This window comes from Petaurus breviceps, unplaced genomic scaffold, assembly GCF_028583685.1.
Source record: "Petaurus breviceps papuanus isolate PSGF00001 unplaced genomic scaffold, PetGlider_PUasm1.0 90919, whole genome shotgun sequence".
Classification (NCBI taxonomy): Eukaryota; Metazoa; Chordata; class Mammalia; order Diprotodontia; family Petauridae; genus Petaurus; species Petaurus breviceps.
Genome location: NW_027187378.1, coordinates 40,295,032 through 40,311,853, shown reverse-complemented (window position 1 = coordinate 40,311,853; position 16,822 = coordinate 40,295,032). Strand labels below are relative to the sequence as shown.

At 42.3% G+C, this 16,822-nt stretch overlaps 1 protein-coding gene and 1 long non-coding RNA gene across 12 annotated transcripts in view; one reads left to right on the top strand and one right to left on the bottom strand.

The window, feature by feature from the left end:
* The window catches only part of LOC138152110 (uncharacterized), a 138,182-nt gene extending 136,083 nt beyond the window's left edge, over positions 1-2,099 (bottom strand). The window contains exon 1 of one of the 2 annotated variants that reach the window (XR_011166032.1): positions 1,091-2,099. This is a non-coding gene — a long non-coding RNA (uncharacterized lncRNA). The remainder of the gene's footprint in view (positions 1-1,090) is intronic. The other variant, XR_011166030.1, reaches the window with a different exon arrangement.
* The window catches only part of TACC1 (transforming acidic coiled-coil containing protein 1), a 191,600-nt gene that overhangs the window by 102,872 nt on the left and 71,906 nt on the right, over positions 1-16,822 (top strand). For 2 of the 10 annotated variants that reach the window (XM_069075863.1, XM_069075873.1), the window contains exons 1-2: positions 7,836-8,416; positions 9,571-9,686. The exons of 2 other annotated variants lie outside the window; for them this stretch is intronic. In XM_069075863.1, the coding sequence (XP_068931964.1) occupies positions 8,256-8,416; positions 9,571-9,686 (277 nt within the window). In that variant the 5' untranslated portion in view covers positions 7,836-8,255. Of the gene's footprint in view, positions 1-7,834; positions 8,417-9,570; positions 9,687-16,822 lie in introns of those variants that run through there. 6 more of the 10 variants (XM_069075869.1, XM_069075865.1, XM_069075872.1 and 3 more) reach the window with 5 other exon arrangements.

Here is a 16,822-nt window from a genome sequence, read left to right as displayed (position 1 = left end):
CTTCCTTCCTTCCTTCCTTCCTTCCTTCCTCCCTTCCTCCCTTCCTCCCTTCCTCCCTTTCTCCCTTTCTCCCTTCCTCCCTTCCTTCCTTCTGTTAGGTAAGTTTGGAGAGGCTCATTGCCAAAAGGTTGAACACCAGGAGTTAAAATGTTTCTTTGGGAACTCATAAAAAAGACCAAACCACAAAACTGGTCTGGTTCAATAAGATAAAAGTTTGTTTTACTCTGGAGTTTTTCTACTTACAGGTCATATTGATAAGGGAGTTTTCCCACCGCCCTCTCCTTTATTTTAGTGGTTCCCTTTTTATCTTTCTCCCCTTTTCAGCTCCACCTGCCTTTTTCCATCTAGGCTGCATGACTGTTTTCATCCCAGGACTCTAGTACTATCTCCTGTCCTTACTTAGTTGATGGGAGTGTGCCTCAGGAACACCCCGTGCTGTTTTTATACTGGAACTTTGTAGCTGCCTCTTTGGATTCCTAACTCCTCTCTGAATCTTTATTCGTTCCTCTTCTCATTTCGGAAAACTTTGTATTCTGAGAAGACAACTTTTGAGAGGGGTGTGTGTGTGTGTGTGTGTGTGTGTGTGTGTGTGCACGCGTGCGTTTGGGGTTCTTTTGGGGGGGGTAGGGTTTGGCCCTAGGAGGAGTGTGTAGGAAAGATAGTGAGTGATGTATGAAGACAGACCAGACCCTTTTTTGGGGAGGAAGGGCAAGTTTTCAGATATTCCACTGTAATTAACCTGTCCTTATATAATAACAGTAGACACTTTGAGAATGTGATTAATAGTACTTGGGTGACCTTTGGAGGTCACCTGTGTTGTAAGAGCATATCTTGCACATTTCTTGTCTCAACAGGTTCCACAACCTAACTTGTAAGAGAAATGTATTATGACTTGAGCAGGAGGAATTTTACGAAAGGCATGATTGAGGACTTACAATGTACATATGTGCAAAGTGCATGTATGACTTACAATGAAGGTAGGTCAGTCATGTAGTAAAGAATGAAAGGACAAATAAAGATACAACCTGCTGGGAAATCCAAGATAGTAAAGCAAGAGCAGAACCTTGAGGAGAAAATAGATGAGAGTTACATAGAAGGAAGATTCATAGAGGAGGGGTTCTGGCCTGTATCTCTGGAGAATTCTTTCCCATAATGATGAAATCACAGAGCTATTGAAGCATGAAATTCTTCTTTCAACACATTATTTCCTTAAACAGTAAATAATTGAATTTTTACAGCATAAATCTAAACCGCCAGCTTTTTGTTTTTGAAAGATCTCTGATCTTATTCATTCTTTCCTATAAATCCTCCATACATGATCTACACAATCTCATGAAAGCCTTCCCCAAGAGAGACTAAAAAGGGGAAAGGGCACCAGACAAGAGCTCCGGGGACCTGGATGAGATCCAGCCAAGGAGAATGACTGAGAAGGAACACTTGTACAAACAGGAGGAGCACCAGGAGAGAACTATATTAAGAAGGCTCAGGGAGAAGAGAATGTCGGAGAGGAGGGGTTGGTTGGCAGTGGCAAGTGCTCCAAAGAGGTCATGAAAGATGAAGACTGGGTGAGGGCCGTGGAATTCAGCACTTAAGAGATAGTTGGTAACCTTGGAAAGAGCGGTTTCAGCTATGGTGAGCCTAGAAGCCAGGCTGTAAGAGGTTGAGAAATGAGTGGGAGATGAGGAACCCTGTGAAAAGGAGGAGAGATAAATGATGCTAGCTTGAAGGAATGGCAGGGTCAAGTGAACGGTTTTGAAAGATGGGGGAGTATTTGTAGCTTTCAGGCAAAGCATTCTGGGGAAATTTGTGATTTGGGTCACCCTGTATGTAGTGATTATACCTCTTAATCTGGTACCACTGATTAAACCCTCTCTAACTGCTCTTTGGCAGGGTAGGGCATTGGACTGGAATCAAAAAGACTCATCTTTATGAGTTCAAATCCAGTCTCAGTCACTTACTAGCTGTGTGACCCTAGGCAATTCACTTAACCTTGTTTGCCTCAGTTTCCTCATCTGTAAAATGAGCTGGAGAAGGAAATGGCAAACCACTCTAGAATATTTGCCAAGAAAATTCCAAATGGAGTCACAAAGAACCTGACACAACTGAAAAAAAAAAAGAAATTAATCTACAGCAGCAACAACAACAATAACACCTTTCCTTGTATCTACCAGTAAGCCCAGGACCCAGTGCATTCCTTTCAGTTCAGAGTGGCCGCCATCTTACCTGTACTTCCCTAGTTCCATGTCTCTAAATGGTCATGGATTCAGAGACTACTAAATGTGTGAGGGATTTTAGAGAAGATATACCCTAATCCCATCATTTTACATGAGAAACTGAAGCCTAGAGAGAATAAAGTTTTACTTTCCCCCTTGATTGTTTTTCATCAAAATACAATACAGTGTGGGTAGTGGCTGCCATGTGATAGAGTAGAAAAAGAACTGGGTTTGGAGTCAGATGTGCCTCTTTCAAATCTAAGATCTTTTTACTTATTACCTCTGTGACCTTGGGGAGTTCATATATCATTCCTGGGCCTGTTTTCTCATAATGTAAAATGAGGGGCAGCTAGGTGGTTCAGTGGATAGACTGCCAGGCCTAGAGTCAGAAAGATGAATCTTCCCAAGTTCAAATATGACCTCAGACAGTTACTGTGACCCTGGCAAGTCATTTAACCTTGTTTGCCTCAGTTTCCTCATCTGTAAAGTGAGCTGAAGGAAATGGCAAACTACTTAGGCGAAGTCAGGGAGGGATTATTCCTACTCTTCATTGGTTTGCCACCTTAACTTTCTCTTGCAACAGGAAACAAAAAACCAAAGTTCTCACTTTTTTTCCTCTTAATTTTTAATTCCATTTGAGAATGGGGCTATAAAAATAAATGGGATCCATCTAGCTTCCAGCAAAATTAATTTATATCTGTGGATGTCTTTGGAATTAGATCTCTTCTTATTAATGACCCTCTAGCCTCAGGGGAAAAAGTCATTTTAAGCCATTTTCTCACCTGTTGAGGAATCTCTGAATCTGAGTTTCTTGAGAGACTCCCAAGACCCCATCTTTAATAGCAGGGACATCCTTAAGAATCTAGTCTGTCCTTAAATAAGGATAGTAACAGCTCAAATTTATATAGTGCTTTAAGGTTTGCGAAATATGAACATAGTAAGGGTTTAATAAATGCTTGTTGCATGATTTCTTTTAAGGAAAGAAGGAAATAGCATTCATTAAGTGGGGGAAAGGGAAGAGAATAAGTATTTATATTGTGCTTAATATGTGCTAGGCACTATGGGAAGCAATTTACAAACATTATCTCAATAACCCTAGGAGGATGGGTGCTATTGTTATCCCTATTTTACAGTTGAGGAAACTGAGGCAGGTGGAAGGCAAATACTTTATCCAGTGTCTCACAGCTAGAATTATCTGAGGCCATATTTGAATTCAAGTCTTCCTGACTCTATACACCATACCACCTAGCTGCCCCCCTCTCCCTATTATTTCCTATTAATCCTGTACACAGCTTGTTTTGTATATATTTGTTTGCACATTGTCTCCCCATAGATTATAAGCTCCATAAGGGCAAGGATCATATATTTCCTCATTTTGTATCCCCACTGCTTAGCACAGTGCTTGGCTCATAATAGGTGCTTACAGGTGTTAATATTGAGTTGAATTGAAGCTGGGTATTTGAGATTTTGCCTCTTGGGTCCATTGTAATTCCCTCCTGTATTCCTTTTCTTTAACTTTTCAGTAGGAAAGGAGTGAGTTGGTGAAAAAGGGGGGAAAATCTTCCACATTGAAACAAGAAGGAAAACAGAGGGTCTCAGCTGTTCCTCCTCTGCCTCCTGGAATGGAGAGGATTTTATTTTTAACACTGCTTTCACTCAGGCCTGAAGCAGCTAACTAAAAGAGCCAGAAAGAAAGTGATGGAATGAGGCAGAAGCCTTATTAATTTTTTGTTAAGTGAGAGAAGTGTAAAACTGATGAGGCCCTAGAATACCATATTGATTCTACTGTGTAATTCAACACATTTGACCTAAGATGTTAGACCCTCTCCAAATGCTGTTTTGTTGTCATTGTTTGTTTTTAATGGGGGTGGGGAGTGGGGGAGGTGTCAAATTCCATCAGATCACCAATTTTATGGTATTTAGATTTTAGAACAAGAAGGGTCCCTGGAGTCATCTTGTTCAAAACTCCCATCTTATAGATCAGGAGAATGCTAATGATGATTTTCTGAATCCCAAGGTTAGTAGGGAAGGGTAAGGTCATCTAACATCTCTTTGGGGAATTGGGCTACTTCCTTGGCTAGGGGAGGGTGGGCACTGCCTGCATGTTTTCAGTAAGTTTGCCTGGCTCAGTTTACATTGTGAGCTTCCTCCTTTAAGAGTTGGATATCCTCAGGACTGATTCCTACCCTGCTATCCCAATTTAGGGCCTCTCTCCATGACCAGTCTTTCTAGCTTTGGGGGTCTGGACTAGGGGAACTGATTAGAGAATCTGAGGTTCTTAGGGTCTCTCGCTGACAGGGTTGAAGTGGAGAGTAAAAATGTTTTCATTTATTATTAGAGGTTATTTCATGAAGCAAGAGGCTGATGGAATGAGGGAAAGGCTTTATCCATTTAGACTTTCAACTTAATGGGAGATACATTATGGGCAATTGGCCATTTTGCTGTTGGACTACGTGATTGTGGGGAATTATTATTAATTCTGAGTGTGTGGGGTTGGAAACAAGTGAAGTTACTGGATATCTCTTGCCCAGAATCTGCTCCAACCTTACTCTGGTGGTCATGTAGACTTTGCTTAGAGACTTCCAGGGATGGGGAACACTCTCTCAAGGCAGCCCATTCCACTTATGTTGTTCAGTGGTGTCTGACTCTTTCTGACCCCATTTGAGGTTTTCTTGACAAAGATACTGGTGTAATTTCCTTCTCCAGCTCATTTAACAGATGAGGAAACTGAGGCAGACAGGTTAAGTGACTTGCACAGGGTCAAATAAGTATCTGCTAGTAAGTATCTGAGGCCAGATTTGAACTCAAGGTCTTCCTGACTCTAGGTCAGGTGCTCTATCCACTTTACTACCTACTTTCCACTCCATGCTTTTTCCTACTTCTACCTTTATACTTACACAAAGTCTAAATTTGCCCTCATAAATTTCCATCCACAGCTCCTGGTTTGCTTTCTTGCACCAAACAAAACCAGTCTAAGGCAGAGCAGTCCATTGAGCTCTGGACTTAAGAGTCAGGAAGACCAGAATTGGAATTTTGCCCCAGATACTACTAGCCGTGTGATCCTGGCAAGGTCACTTAACCTCTCTTACTCTCAGTTTTCTCATTTGTAAAACAGGGAACAATAATAATGCCTATTTTCAAGCTTGTTGTGGGCATCAAATTCGATTACACAGTGTGTCCCAAAAGTCTTAGTGCAGTTTAAAGCTTCAGCAGTTTAAAGTTTAAGACTGTTTAAAGATTAAAACTAAGCTGCTAAAGTTTAACTACACTAAGACTTTTGGGACACCCTGTGTGTATACACATGCAACAACAACATGTATATATCTGTGATGTTTAAAAAGTTCAAGAGACAGTTTCAGAGTAGTTCATCATTTTATTGATAATGCTAGCTTATTACCAATAGAAAGAATGGTCATTTGGCTCTCTTTCTTGGACCAAAGACAAATCATGGTGGTGGGCTCACCATTTATATGACCTTGGAAGAGCAGGTGTTTCTGAGGGTGACAATAAACTCTGATTGGTTAAAAAAAATTAATGAGAGAATGAATAGTATAATGAGAGGTGGGCTTATTCCAGTGAGGGGTTTGGGACACTTGACACTGAGCACCCAAATCTTGGTCAAAGGAATTTATCAATTTCCATGTCACCCTCTGACAAAAGGGAGAATCCATATTTTCTCAGACCTGAGTAAATACAATGAGCAAGAATCTACCCATTTGCCTAAGCTAAGAATTTCTTTACTGTCTTTGATTAGATCTTAGCTTTACTGGCTGGATAAGTCTTTCCCCATGATTTCTCACTGGTTGATTTGTGGAAAAGGAAGTAGAAAAGCAGAAAAACCTTGGTCCTAATTCAATAATTAGTTATTAAATACAAGAGAGAAATAATCACTCTCATATCTCTATATCTATGAATGTGCTATTATTACTATAGTAAACTGATAGTGATTAAAAGCCCTTCATAAACTAGCCCCTTCCTATCTTTCCAGTCATCTTACTCACCAACACATACTCTTTGATTCAGTGATGCTGACCTCCTGGCTGTTCCACAAGCAAAAGACTCCATTTCTCAGCTCCAGGCGTTTTCTCAGGTTGTCCTTCATGCTTAGAATACTCTCCCTGAGTACTGATTTCCCAGGTTTTCTTTAAGTTCCAACTAAAAGTCCACATTCTGGTTTATTTTTACATTTAAAAAAAATTAAGTTCCAAATTCTCTCCCTCCATCTTGCCATTCCCCCAGCCATTGATAAAGCAAGCAATATGATATCAATTATACATGTGAAATCATATAAAACATTTCCATATTAGTTAAATTGGAAAAAAATAAAGATCAAGAAACATAGAGTGAAAAAAATGTTTCAACTGCACCAGAGTTTGTCAGATCTCCTTCTGGAAGTGGGTAGCATTTTTCATCATGGGTCCTTTGGAATTGTCGTGGACAGTTGTCATGATTAGAATAGTTGTCTTTCAGGGTTGATCATTATTACAATATATCTCTTATTGTGTGCAGTGTTCTCCTGGTTCTACTCAGTTCCCTTTGAATCAATTTATCTTCCCAGATTTTTCTGAAGCCATCCTACTTGGTATTTCTTATAGCATAGTGGTATTCCATCACAATCATATATCACAACTTATTTACCCAATTAATGAGTATCTCCCCAGTTTCCAGTTCTTTGACACCATAAAAAGTTGCTATATTTTTGTACATATAGGTCCTTTACTCTTTTCTACGATATCTTTGGTATACAGAACCTCGTATTGCTGGGTCAAAAGTTTTATAATTCTTTGGGCATGGTTCCAGATTGTTCTCCACAATCGTTGGACCATAAATTCCCAACTTCTACAGAAAGTCTTCCCCAAATCATAATTTTTTTCTTAATTTTCTTAACTCCAGTGACTTCTTTCTGTTCATTATTTCCTATTTTCCTGTATAATATAGCTTGTTTTGTATATATTTGTTTGCTTGTTGTCTTCCTCTTTAGATTGTAAATTCCTTGAGGGCAAGGACTGTCTTTTGCATCCTTTGTTGTGACCCAGTTTGCCATTTCCTTCTCCAGCTCATTTTACAGATGAGGAAACTGAGGCAAATAGGGTTAAGTGACTTGCCTAGGGTCACACCACTAGTAAGTGTCTGAGTCAGAATTTGAATTCAGGCTCTCTATCCACTTTGCCATCCAGCTGCCTGCCTGGTGCATAGTAGGCTCTTAATCAATGTTGACTTAATGTTAGGGGAGGTTTGCTAATTCCCTCGAGTCCAGTAACTCCACTGAGTGGTGAGAAAGTGGGGCGAGGGAAATCAGGAAAAGCAGACTCAGAAAATAGGTTTCCTGTTGCTATGGAGCAGGAAGGGGGGGGGGAATGGAGGCTCGATCTCTTCCCCCCAAACTCCCATCAAACTTCTTCCCACAAATGAATCACAGCCAGTTTAGGAAGAGTCCACCTAGCGTGAGGGAGGGGGGAATCTCCCGCCTTTGCGTCAAGCACCAAAGCTTCCGCCCGGGACCCCCCTGCGGGGGCGAGTGGTACATCCCGAAGGGGAGGCTCTGGAGGGGGAGCGCGGCGCAGCCCCGCCCAGCCCGGAGCGGGTCTCATATCTGGCAGCCAGCTGATTGCTCCCGCAGTTGGGGCTGGGGCGAGCCACGGAGAAGCCGGGGCTGGCGGGAGGGGGGAGGGAGGGATGAGGATGAGTGAGGGGGCGGCTTCCTCCCGCAGCCTCGGCTGGCATCCTTGAGGAGCGGGAGCCGGGGTCCTCTCGCCCGAGCTCGGCGCTGATTGGATCTCGGGGAGGAGCCGCCGAGCCCGGGCCTGGGGCAGCGGCGCCTCAGGGGCAGGGGAGGAAGCTCCGGGAGAGAAGAGGGCGGCGATCCGACGGTGAACGTCTAACCACATCCGCGCTGCCCCGGCCGCAGATAGCCACAGGCGACTGTCACCGTTTCCCTCCATTTTGAAAGAAACAGGGGATTAAAAAAAAAAAAAGGATTGCGCCCTCCCCCTCACTCCACCTTTGCCCTCTTCGGGGGCCGGGGCGGGGATAGCCGCGCTCATGGCCTTCAGCCCGTGGCAGATCCTGTCCCCAGTCCAGTGGGCCAAGTGGACCTGGTCCGCCGTGCACGGCGGCGGTGCTGGTGATGGCGAGGACCGGGGGCCGGAGGGAGAGGCCGAGGAAGACGATTCCCAAGCCGAGACCAAGTCTTTGAGTTTCAGGCAAGTATACTGCATCCCTAGTTTGGCCAGAGCCCCGGGATTCGAACTCGTGCCTCCTGCATCCATGTGCCGTACATTCTGTGTTCGTTTTGGCTTTTTTCCCCCATCCCCTCCCCCTCCATTCCCCTTCCCTCCCCCCAGCCTCCAGAATGCCCCTGGGTTCACTGTTCTCTCTCGTTTCTGTAGGTGGTGTTTTGCAGGGGTGTTTCTTTCCCTCCCCCCCAATCCCCCTACTAGCTTCGTGAACACCCACCAAATCTGCAGCGCTTCTGTATTCTTTCCTCTCCCCCGTCCCCCCATCCCCTTTTTTGATCTGGTTAATGTCTCATTTCTGCAAGCTTCAGAGACGCTAATGAGCTCGAAGGCTTTCAGTGTGGTTGATTCACGGGTCTGGAACTTGGGAATCCTCCGTGGGGAGGGACCACCCCACCCCCACCCCAATGGATTCGGGGCTCGGGGTAGTAGGGTCACCAGAAAATGCAGCAGCGGTGATAATGAAGATAGAGGCAGGTTTGGCCAAGGTTGGCCGGATGTGAGCAAGTGGCCGTGAAATGATCGCCTGCTGGACTGCGGCCGCCCAGCAGGATAGGCAAGACAGGTGATTGACTTCTGGTCTCTGAACTCAGTGAGCCTGAAGCAGGTAGGGGTTTGTTCAGGAACAGGGACCCTGGTTGTGGTCAGAACTATGGTTGGTGTGTTGGTCAGGATGAATGATCATGCCCTCTAGGGGAGAGACCCAGGCTCTATCTAGCTTGGCCTGGCCTCAGGAAACTGCAAGGTTTCGGGTTTCTGGTTGTTGTTTTTTAAATAGCCTTGATTTGGGGAAAGAAGATGTTGGACAAGAGAAATATAGACGGAAGTGGTGTATATGGGATAGAACTCCGGTGCATTAGTGTTCAGTGAAGGGGTATCTGATAGAATACCAAGGAGGCCAGTAGTGAAGGGACTCCAGCCATCCTGAAAACCTTGCTTACTTCTATCTGCTGTGAATCTGTGATGGCCACAGGCTTATCTATCGGAGGAGGAGGACGACCAGTAGATTTGACAGTCATACACACTGCTGGACTCTGAGCTGTCTGGATAGTTAAAGGCTCTGGAAGGATGTCCAAAATTGCATTGAAAGTGGTAATTCCTCATTTTTCCCCCCTCGGCAGCTCGGATTCTGATGGTAATTTTGAGACTCCTGAAGCAGAAACACCCATCCGGTCACCTATAAAGGAGTTCTGTGATCCATCCTTGGGATTAGAAGGACCTGGGGCCAAAACTCAAGGTAAAGAAAGAAATCAATTATCAATTTTCTGCTTTGTTATATGTGTTTGTGTATTTTTTTTTTCCTGGATTGGTTAAAAGAAAGCTGGAAGAGGTGGGACAGGAAATACACGTGCCCTTTTTAAAGGGTTTGTTCAGATTAATGCTGAAGCCAGCATCTATTTACTTTGGGAGACAGGTATTAAACATACTACTTTATTGAAGAGTATTGGGGTGGGTGAAGTTCAAATGATATTTTTTCCAATCTCTTTATCTCCCTTTGCATGGATTGAATCTCCTTTGTGTAGTCATCATGTAGTTTGATAAGTCATTCTTGCCCATGCCCTTCCCCTCTCCCCTTACAGACAGTAAAATGTAAGTGGTAGCTTACTGCAGATGGATTCTGATTTGCTTTCATGAATTCTGCAGTAGAGATGAATGTTTTCCCAGAGGTACAGCTGAAAGCAAGGTGTTCTTAAGGCCAGGGTTGCACCTGATTTGACTGGGAAGAGTCTAAAGAATTTCTTAATAGTGCTTCTCTCTCATACATAAGACACCTCACACCCACCCCCGTGGGATTATGGGAGATCCTCAATTTGCTTAAAACCTGACACAAATAATCATGGCTCTCCCTGACTCCCTGAATCCCTAACCAGTACACCTTGAGACTATCCTTGACCTACAGCAGCTTCTGCTGCTCCATCTAATTAGTGGAAACTGTTTTTGGAATGAAGGCTGTTTTGGTATTTACATCTCAGGATCCTAGGCTGTTAGAGCTGGAAGGGAATCTTAAGAGGTATGAGGTAGTTCCCACATCTTCCTTTTAAGGATAAGAAAACCCATTTTAATCTGCCATCTTAACCCTTTTCACTGTCACCAGAAGGTGGCTGGAATTATCAACCTTGTATTACAGAGTCCAAGTATCCCCTTTGGGAGGGGGAAAGGTAAGGGAAAGGGGGAAATGGGTTGTGCTGTCCCTTTTTTTTTTTCTCTTGCCTTCCACAACTAGACCATGTTATCATATTCAATATAAATTATTAGAGTTGGGTTATACAGTGTGAACTTGTCACTTAAAAATTAATTTTTATTGACATCTTGTTTTTATATCAACTTGATTTCAAAATATCTTTCTCCCTCCCTTACCAGCAAGCAATTTAAAAAAATTATTTGTAAAGAGAAAAGTTATGCAAAACTAATGCATCAACGGTATATGAGAATACTTGAATGATTCCATAGCCATAGTAGTACCCTACAGAACCCTCCATTTTTACTAATGAGAAAAATAAGTTGCATAAAAATGAAAAAATTTGACCAAAGTCTCCCATACACCAAGCTAACTAATGGTACATTACCACCTTCAGTCAATCAACAAGCATTTATATCTCTTAGTATGTGCCAGGCTTGGTGGTAAGCACTTGGGGAGACAGAAAGTCAAGTCACTTAGTCCTAGAAATTGATAGGAGCTCTGCTGACTGGTTTGTTTAAAGGTTTAAATTGTTGGATAAATGATCTAGGTATTCCAGTTCTTAACATTTTTCCTAGTTGTGAGTTGGCTGCACTGAGCTCTCAGACTTGGGACGTGCCAGGTCCTTCTAGCTTGTTTCACCAACATTTTGGGCAAGCCCCTTAGGTAATGGAGCCAGTTCATATTACTCTCAGCAGCCCTGATCTCAGAAAGCTTTCACTATCATAAAACTCAGCAGCCTGAGTAGGATTCCAGTGGAGCAGCTTCCTTAGGCTCAGCCTTGCAAAACAAAAACAAAAACCCCCTGAAGGACCTGCAAAAGCATTTGGCATTTTCTAGTTCCCTTTTCCATCCCCTAAGAAGTTTGCCAGTACCTGGTAAAAAATAAATAAAATCCACTGTGAATGGGGATGCGGGGCTGGCATGAGAAAGGAGAAGAGAAGTTAGCTTCTTTGAACCTCTGTTTGGGAGGCCCCTCAACTTACCATAGTGGTTTCACTGCCAAATTCTCTTTAGTGGAGAGGGAAGCGTTGGCTAACTGCTAAAAAAACCAAATGTTTGTTGGTCTTTCCTTAGTTTCTGACAGGTCTCTCGTGCCCTCATTTTCATCTTTTACATGGTGAGGTCAGGGAGCCTCGTGTTATTTGGTTGTTTAAAGTTATGGTGTTAATCTTGTTTTTACAGAGAAGATGAAAGGGAAGAAATACTAGCTACCAAATACTAGGAAATCTAGATCTGGAGGTGTCTTAGAAAAGTGGGATTTCTTTTTCTGCCTGGAGCCAGAGCACAGGCTCTACACCTTCCTTTAAAGTTAGTTCTGTCCTTAGGAATCATCGTGAAGCAGGAAAGGCCAGAGCTCTATTTGGCTTGTCCAGTATTGTAAATAACAAATAACAAAGACCTAGATTCCAACTTGGGAGAAACTATTAAGTGGCAAAAACTGCCAAAGGATATTATTTCACATTGAAGTTCAGTTGCTCAGGCTGCGTGGATTTTCTTGCCTTTTGTTCAATTTGACCTCCTTTGTATAAGAAGATTTTTTTTCCCCTAACCCAATTCTGGGGTTTTGAAAGACTTGCCTAAGGGAGTCATACTACAGGAGTTTCCCTTGGAAGACCCTAGTTGGGAGGGAGCCCATGGTATAAATAAAATATTTTAATTGTCTCTCTCTTTTTTTTTTTTTTTTAGGGTTGGGAGAAACCTTAGTCTATTCTTTTTTTTTGGAGGGCAGTTGGGGTTAAGTGACTTGCCCAAGGTCACACAGCTAGTAAGTGTTAAGTATCTGAGGCTGTATTTGAACTCAGGGTCCTCCTGTTTCCAGGGCTGGTGCTCTACTCATTGTGCCACCTAGCTGCCCTGTCTATTCTTTTTTTTTTTTTTTTAGCTTTTTGGAGGGCAATTGGGGTTAAGCAACTTGCCCAAGGTCACACGGCTACTTTTTGTGTTAAGTGTCTGAGGCCGGATTTGAACTCAGGTCATCCTTACTCCAGGGCCGGGAGCTCTATTCACTGTGCCACCTATTCTTACCTTAGTATTTATTGAAGAGAATTTCCTCCAGCGGAGTTCTGTAGATACCTTCCAGAATCAAGGATTGCTTTCCAGAAGTTGTTAATAAGGCAGCAATAAAAGTCATCTCTACATGGTGAAGTCAGACTTGTGTAGTTTACTAAACATTAGTTTTTTAAAATTTTGCCTTCTTTTTTCACGGAAATTGTATCTAGAGATCTTTTAGAGTGAATTTTCAGCAGAAAAGTTTTCTGACAGCAGCATCAGAAGTCACTGTGCCTAAGCTGAGGTGTCTAAAGGCAAGACAATTCCTAATAGTAACTTAAATATTTTTCTTTCTTTCCCTCTCCCCCTCCTCTTTCCTTTGGTATAGAGGACACCTAATAAAAACGTTTCTATGGTCCCTATTTTATGCTAAGGCAATATAATTTTTGTCATCTTATTTGATCCTCATTTATCATCTCAACTCCCTAGGAGGGAGGGAGGTGTTATTATTTTACAGATGGGGAAACAGACAAAGGTTAAGTGACTTGTCCAGGCTCACACAGCTAGAGTTTATGAGTGTTTAAGCCTGGATTTGAACTCAGGTCTTCCTGACTGCAGGCAATGAACTTAATCCACTGTGCCACCTAGCTGCCTAGGTTAAGAATCTTACTATCGGGCGGCTAGGTGCCACAGTGAATAGAGCACCAGTCCTGGAGTCAAGAGGACCCGAGTTCAAATCGGGCCTCAGACACCTAACACAAAAACTAGCCATGTGACCTTGGTCAAGTCACTTAACCCCAATTGCCCTACCTTCCCCCTCCAAAAAGCAAAAAAAAAAAAAAAGAATCTTACTATCACCACTCTAGGGCACCTAATCTAAAATTTCGAGTCTTTCTGAGTAGGCCTCAGGCACTGGAAAATTAAATGACCTTTAGTGACTTGCCTGGGGCCTTACCTTCTGCCAGAGTCCTCTGTGAGGCCAGCCCTCTCCAAATTTTTACATTTATATGGTGCTTGTATATTAATCCATTAAAATGTAAAGTGTGTTGAAGACCTTTTAGCTACTTTTCTTTCATTTGCCCCTCACTCTAAACCTTCCAAACCTTCCCCTTCCCGATGATAGTGCAAGTTGTTATTGATTATCCCTGTTGTACATATTAGAAGATTGAAGGATGAAAGGTAGCTAGCCTACTCTACTGGTAATTACCCTCAGGATTGCAGGAGGAGTTGAGGAAGCCTTCAGCATGTCATACATTTAGGGGTGGTGAGGTGCATCACTGGAGGGAACCTCCAAATCAGTGAGGTTACAGATCCGTTTGGGTGTTTTACAGAACAGGAAACTAAGACCCAAACAGTAGATTTGCCCATGATCTCACACACATACCAGTAAGTATTAGAGCTGGGATTTCAATCCCATTCTTCTGACTCTAAATTCTGAATAACTTCCAGATAGCCTCATTTCATCTGAAGGGTTTATACTGCTTCCATCCAGTCATTACCTCCTTGTGAGTGAATTTTTGTGTAATTATACTCCCCAGCATTGTATCTCATTAGAGAAATTCACATGCTGCAAAACTAGGGAGAAATTCAGACTTGTTTTTGTTCAGGAATTTTATTCTAGATAATAATAGAAGGTGGACTGTGTTCAGATTGCCCTCCCATATGAAGCACATTATATTCTCATGAACTCATTAGGAAGTTCTCTTTGTGCCTTTAGTACTTTAGAGTAGTCAGTTAACAAACAAGCCTACTTCCAACATGTTTTTGGTTGTTTTTTTCTTGCTTAGTTTTATTTGTCACAAGAGAAGTTTCCTTAGGGGTAGGAGGAAGGAGGAAATGATTGTGATAAAAAGACAAAAAGTATCAAAACACATTTGAAAATGGAAAAATAAAAAAGAAAATTATGTATGCAAGCTTAAGTTGTTTTTCCTCTTATTAGAGAAGCAGTCATGTTTTAGAGCTATCATCTGGCTTCTCTTTGGGACTGACCCAACTTGAAGCTCCTTGGCCCGTTTCCCCAGGGGTGCTCCTCCTGTACCTAGGTATTTTTCTCCATTCCAGCTGCTCTTCAACTCTGGCTATCTTGAGGACCACCTTGATTCCCTGTACAACATCCACCAGGGATTCCAACACGTTAATGAGATGTGTGGAGTATTTCATGTTAGACAAAGAGGTCTTAAGGAGGGGAAGGAAACAGAAAACTGAGAATATGATCAATAAAATAGTTAGCCTCTATGTATTTATTGTGGAGGTCAGGGAACCATAAAATGATGAGGTATAGGGTTAGGGGTGCTCAGGACCCCAAAATAACCAACATGCCAGGTCCTGCTGAATGAATTCAACTCAAGTCTTCTCTCAGCCAAAGTAAAGCAAAGTTTATTTTTAAAGATTCGCCATAATGGGTAGACTCTTAAAGATCCTCAATTGTTTTGTATTGGACAAGTGGGCCAGAATCGTCTAACACAGAGTAAGACTGCCCTAGAAAATTCTCAGCCCCTTCATGGAGGCAAGATGGGTCTGATATACAGAAAGGTTGTGGGAGGAATCTAAGGGTGGTCTAGAGGAGGAGTTTGGGAAGGGTCTTCAGGAGGAGTCCAATGAGGTCAGACTCCAGTAATGGAAGTAGCTGGATGCTACCTGGAGATGACTGACCCAGGAGGGCTAGGCTAGTTTAAGGGGAACAGATTTGGGCATAGATATTTTGGGAGGATCAAGGGTGGGGGCTAGGTGAACAATGGAGGGCTGGCTAAGTAAGAGTAAGAGATTTGGGCCAAGCTGTGATGAAAGGCTTATGACCTCAGGCAAATGCCTCTTGTGGGAATATCATATAGCTAATATGGAAGATAGAAATATTTTTTTGACACATTCTTTGCCCCCAGGGAGTTCATGATCTTGTTGCAGTGATAAAAATATAGGAAAAATTAAATATTGGTTTGTGTACCTTCTATAATCTTTCTGAGTAGATGTTGCCAAAGGAATTAATCACCTGTTGGCCAGTTGTTTAGCAATGAAATGTTATGAATTTTGGTGTGGATGGCTAGGTAGATAGCTTATTGAGCATTTGCTATGTATGCCAGGCACTGGAACTGCATACAAATACAAGAAAGTTAGATGATTACTGCCCTAGAAGAGTTTATATTCTAATAGGGTAAAGACTGCATACCAGTGAGAGCCAGAAAGGGAAAAGGATAAGGTTGGCCATAGGATTTGGAAATGGTTGCCTGGAAGTGTCATTGGACACAGCGAGTCACTGGATTGTTATCAAAGGAGGTAATATTTGTAAAGCACTTAATAAAAGTGTCTGGCACATAATAGGTGCTTTATAAATACTTAAATTCTTTTTCCCCTTAAAGCAACTCTTTCCATCTTGGGGAGGGAAGCCTTAAAGAATACAGGCTCCACTTCATGCCACAAAATGAAAAGTCTCATTGGAGGCTTTTAGTGCAAAATAATTAGCATTAAAAGAATCTGATACTCTATTGCAGTGTTCTGATGTCTCTCCACTTTCCTTGAGGGTCCCTTCATCTCCGAAGTCAGGGAAAAAGGTGTCTTCTAAAATCTTTTCTTCCGGGACAAACCTGGTCTTTATAATTTTGGCAGCATTTTTTTTCAGTTGTGGTGTTTGTTCTTGTCCTTAACATTGTTGCCAGTTACAGTGTCCGTAACACTGTATTGTTTTCCATGATCTGGTTACTTTATATCAGTTTATAGAAAAACACAGATTTTCTGTTCCTCATATTTATAGTTTCTTATAACATAGTAATATTCCGTGACGTTCATGTACCATGATTTACTTAGCGAGTCCCCACTTGATGGGTATCTGTAGTTTCTAGTACAAAAAACTTATGCTACTACAAAAAAACTTATGCTATAAATATTTTTGGTTTATATGAGACCTCTTTGTTAAGGACCTCCTTGGGTGGGTTGGGAGAGGGGTCTGTGCCTGGCAATATAACTCGGGTTATGGACATTTTGGCTGTTTTATTTGCATAATTTCTAATTGCTTTTCAGAATGGTCCTACCATCTCTGAACTCCACCAACAATATTTTAGTGTGCCTATCTTTCCACAGCACCTCCAACATTAACTCTTTTGTGAGGCAGCTAGGTGCTACAGTGGAGAGTCAGGAAATTTCTGAGTTCAAATCTATCTTCAGATACTATTAACTATTAACAGTCACTGTAACTGCTGTGCCTCAGTTAC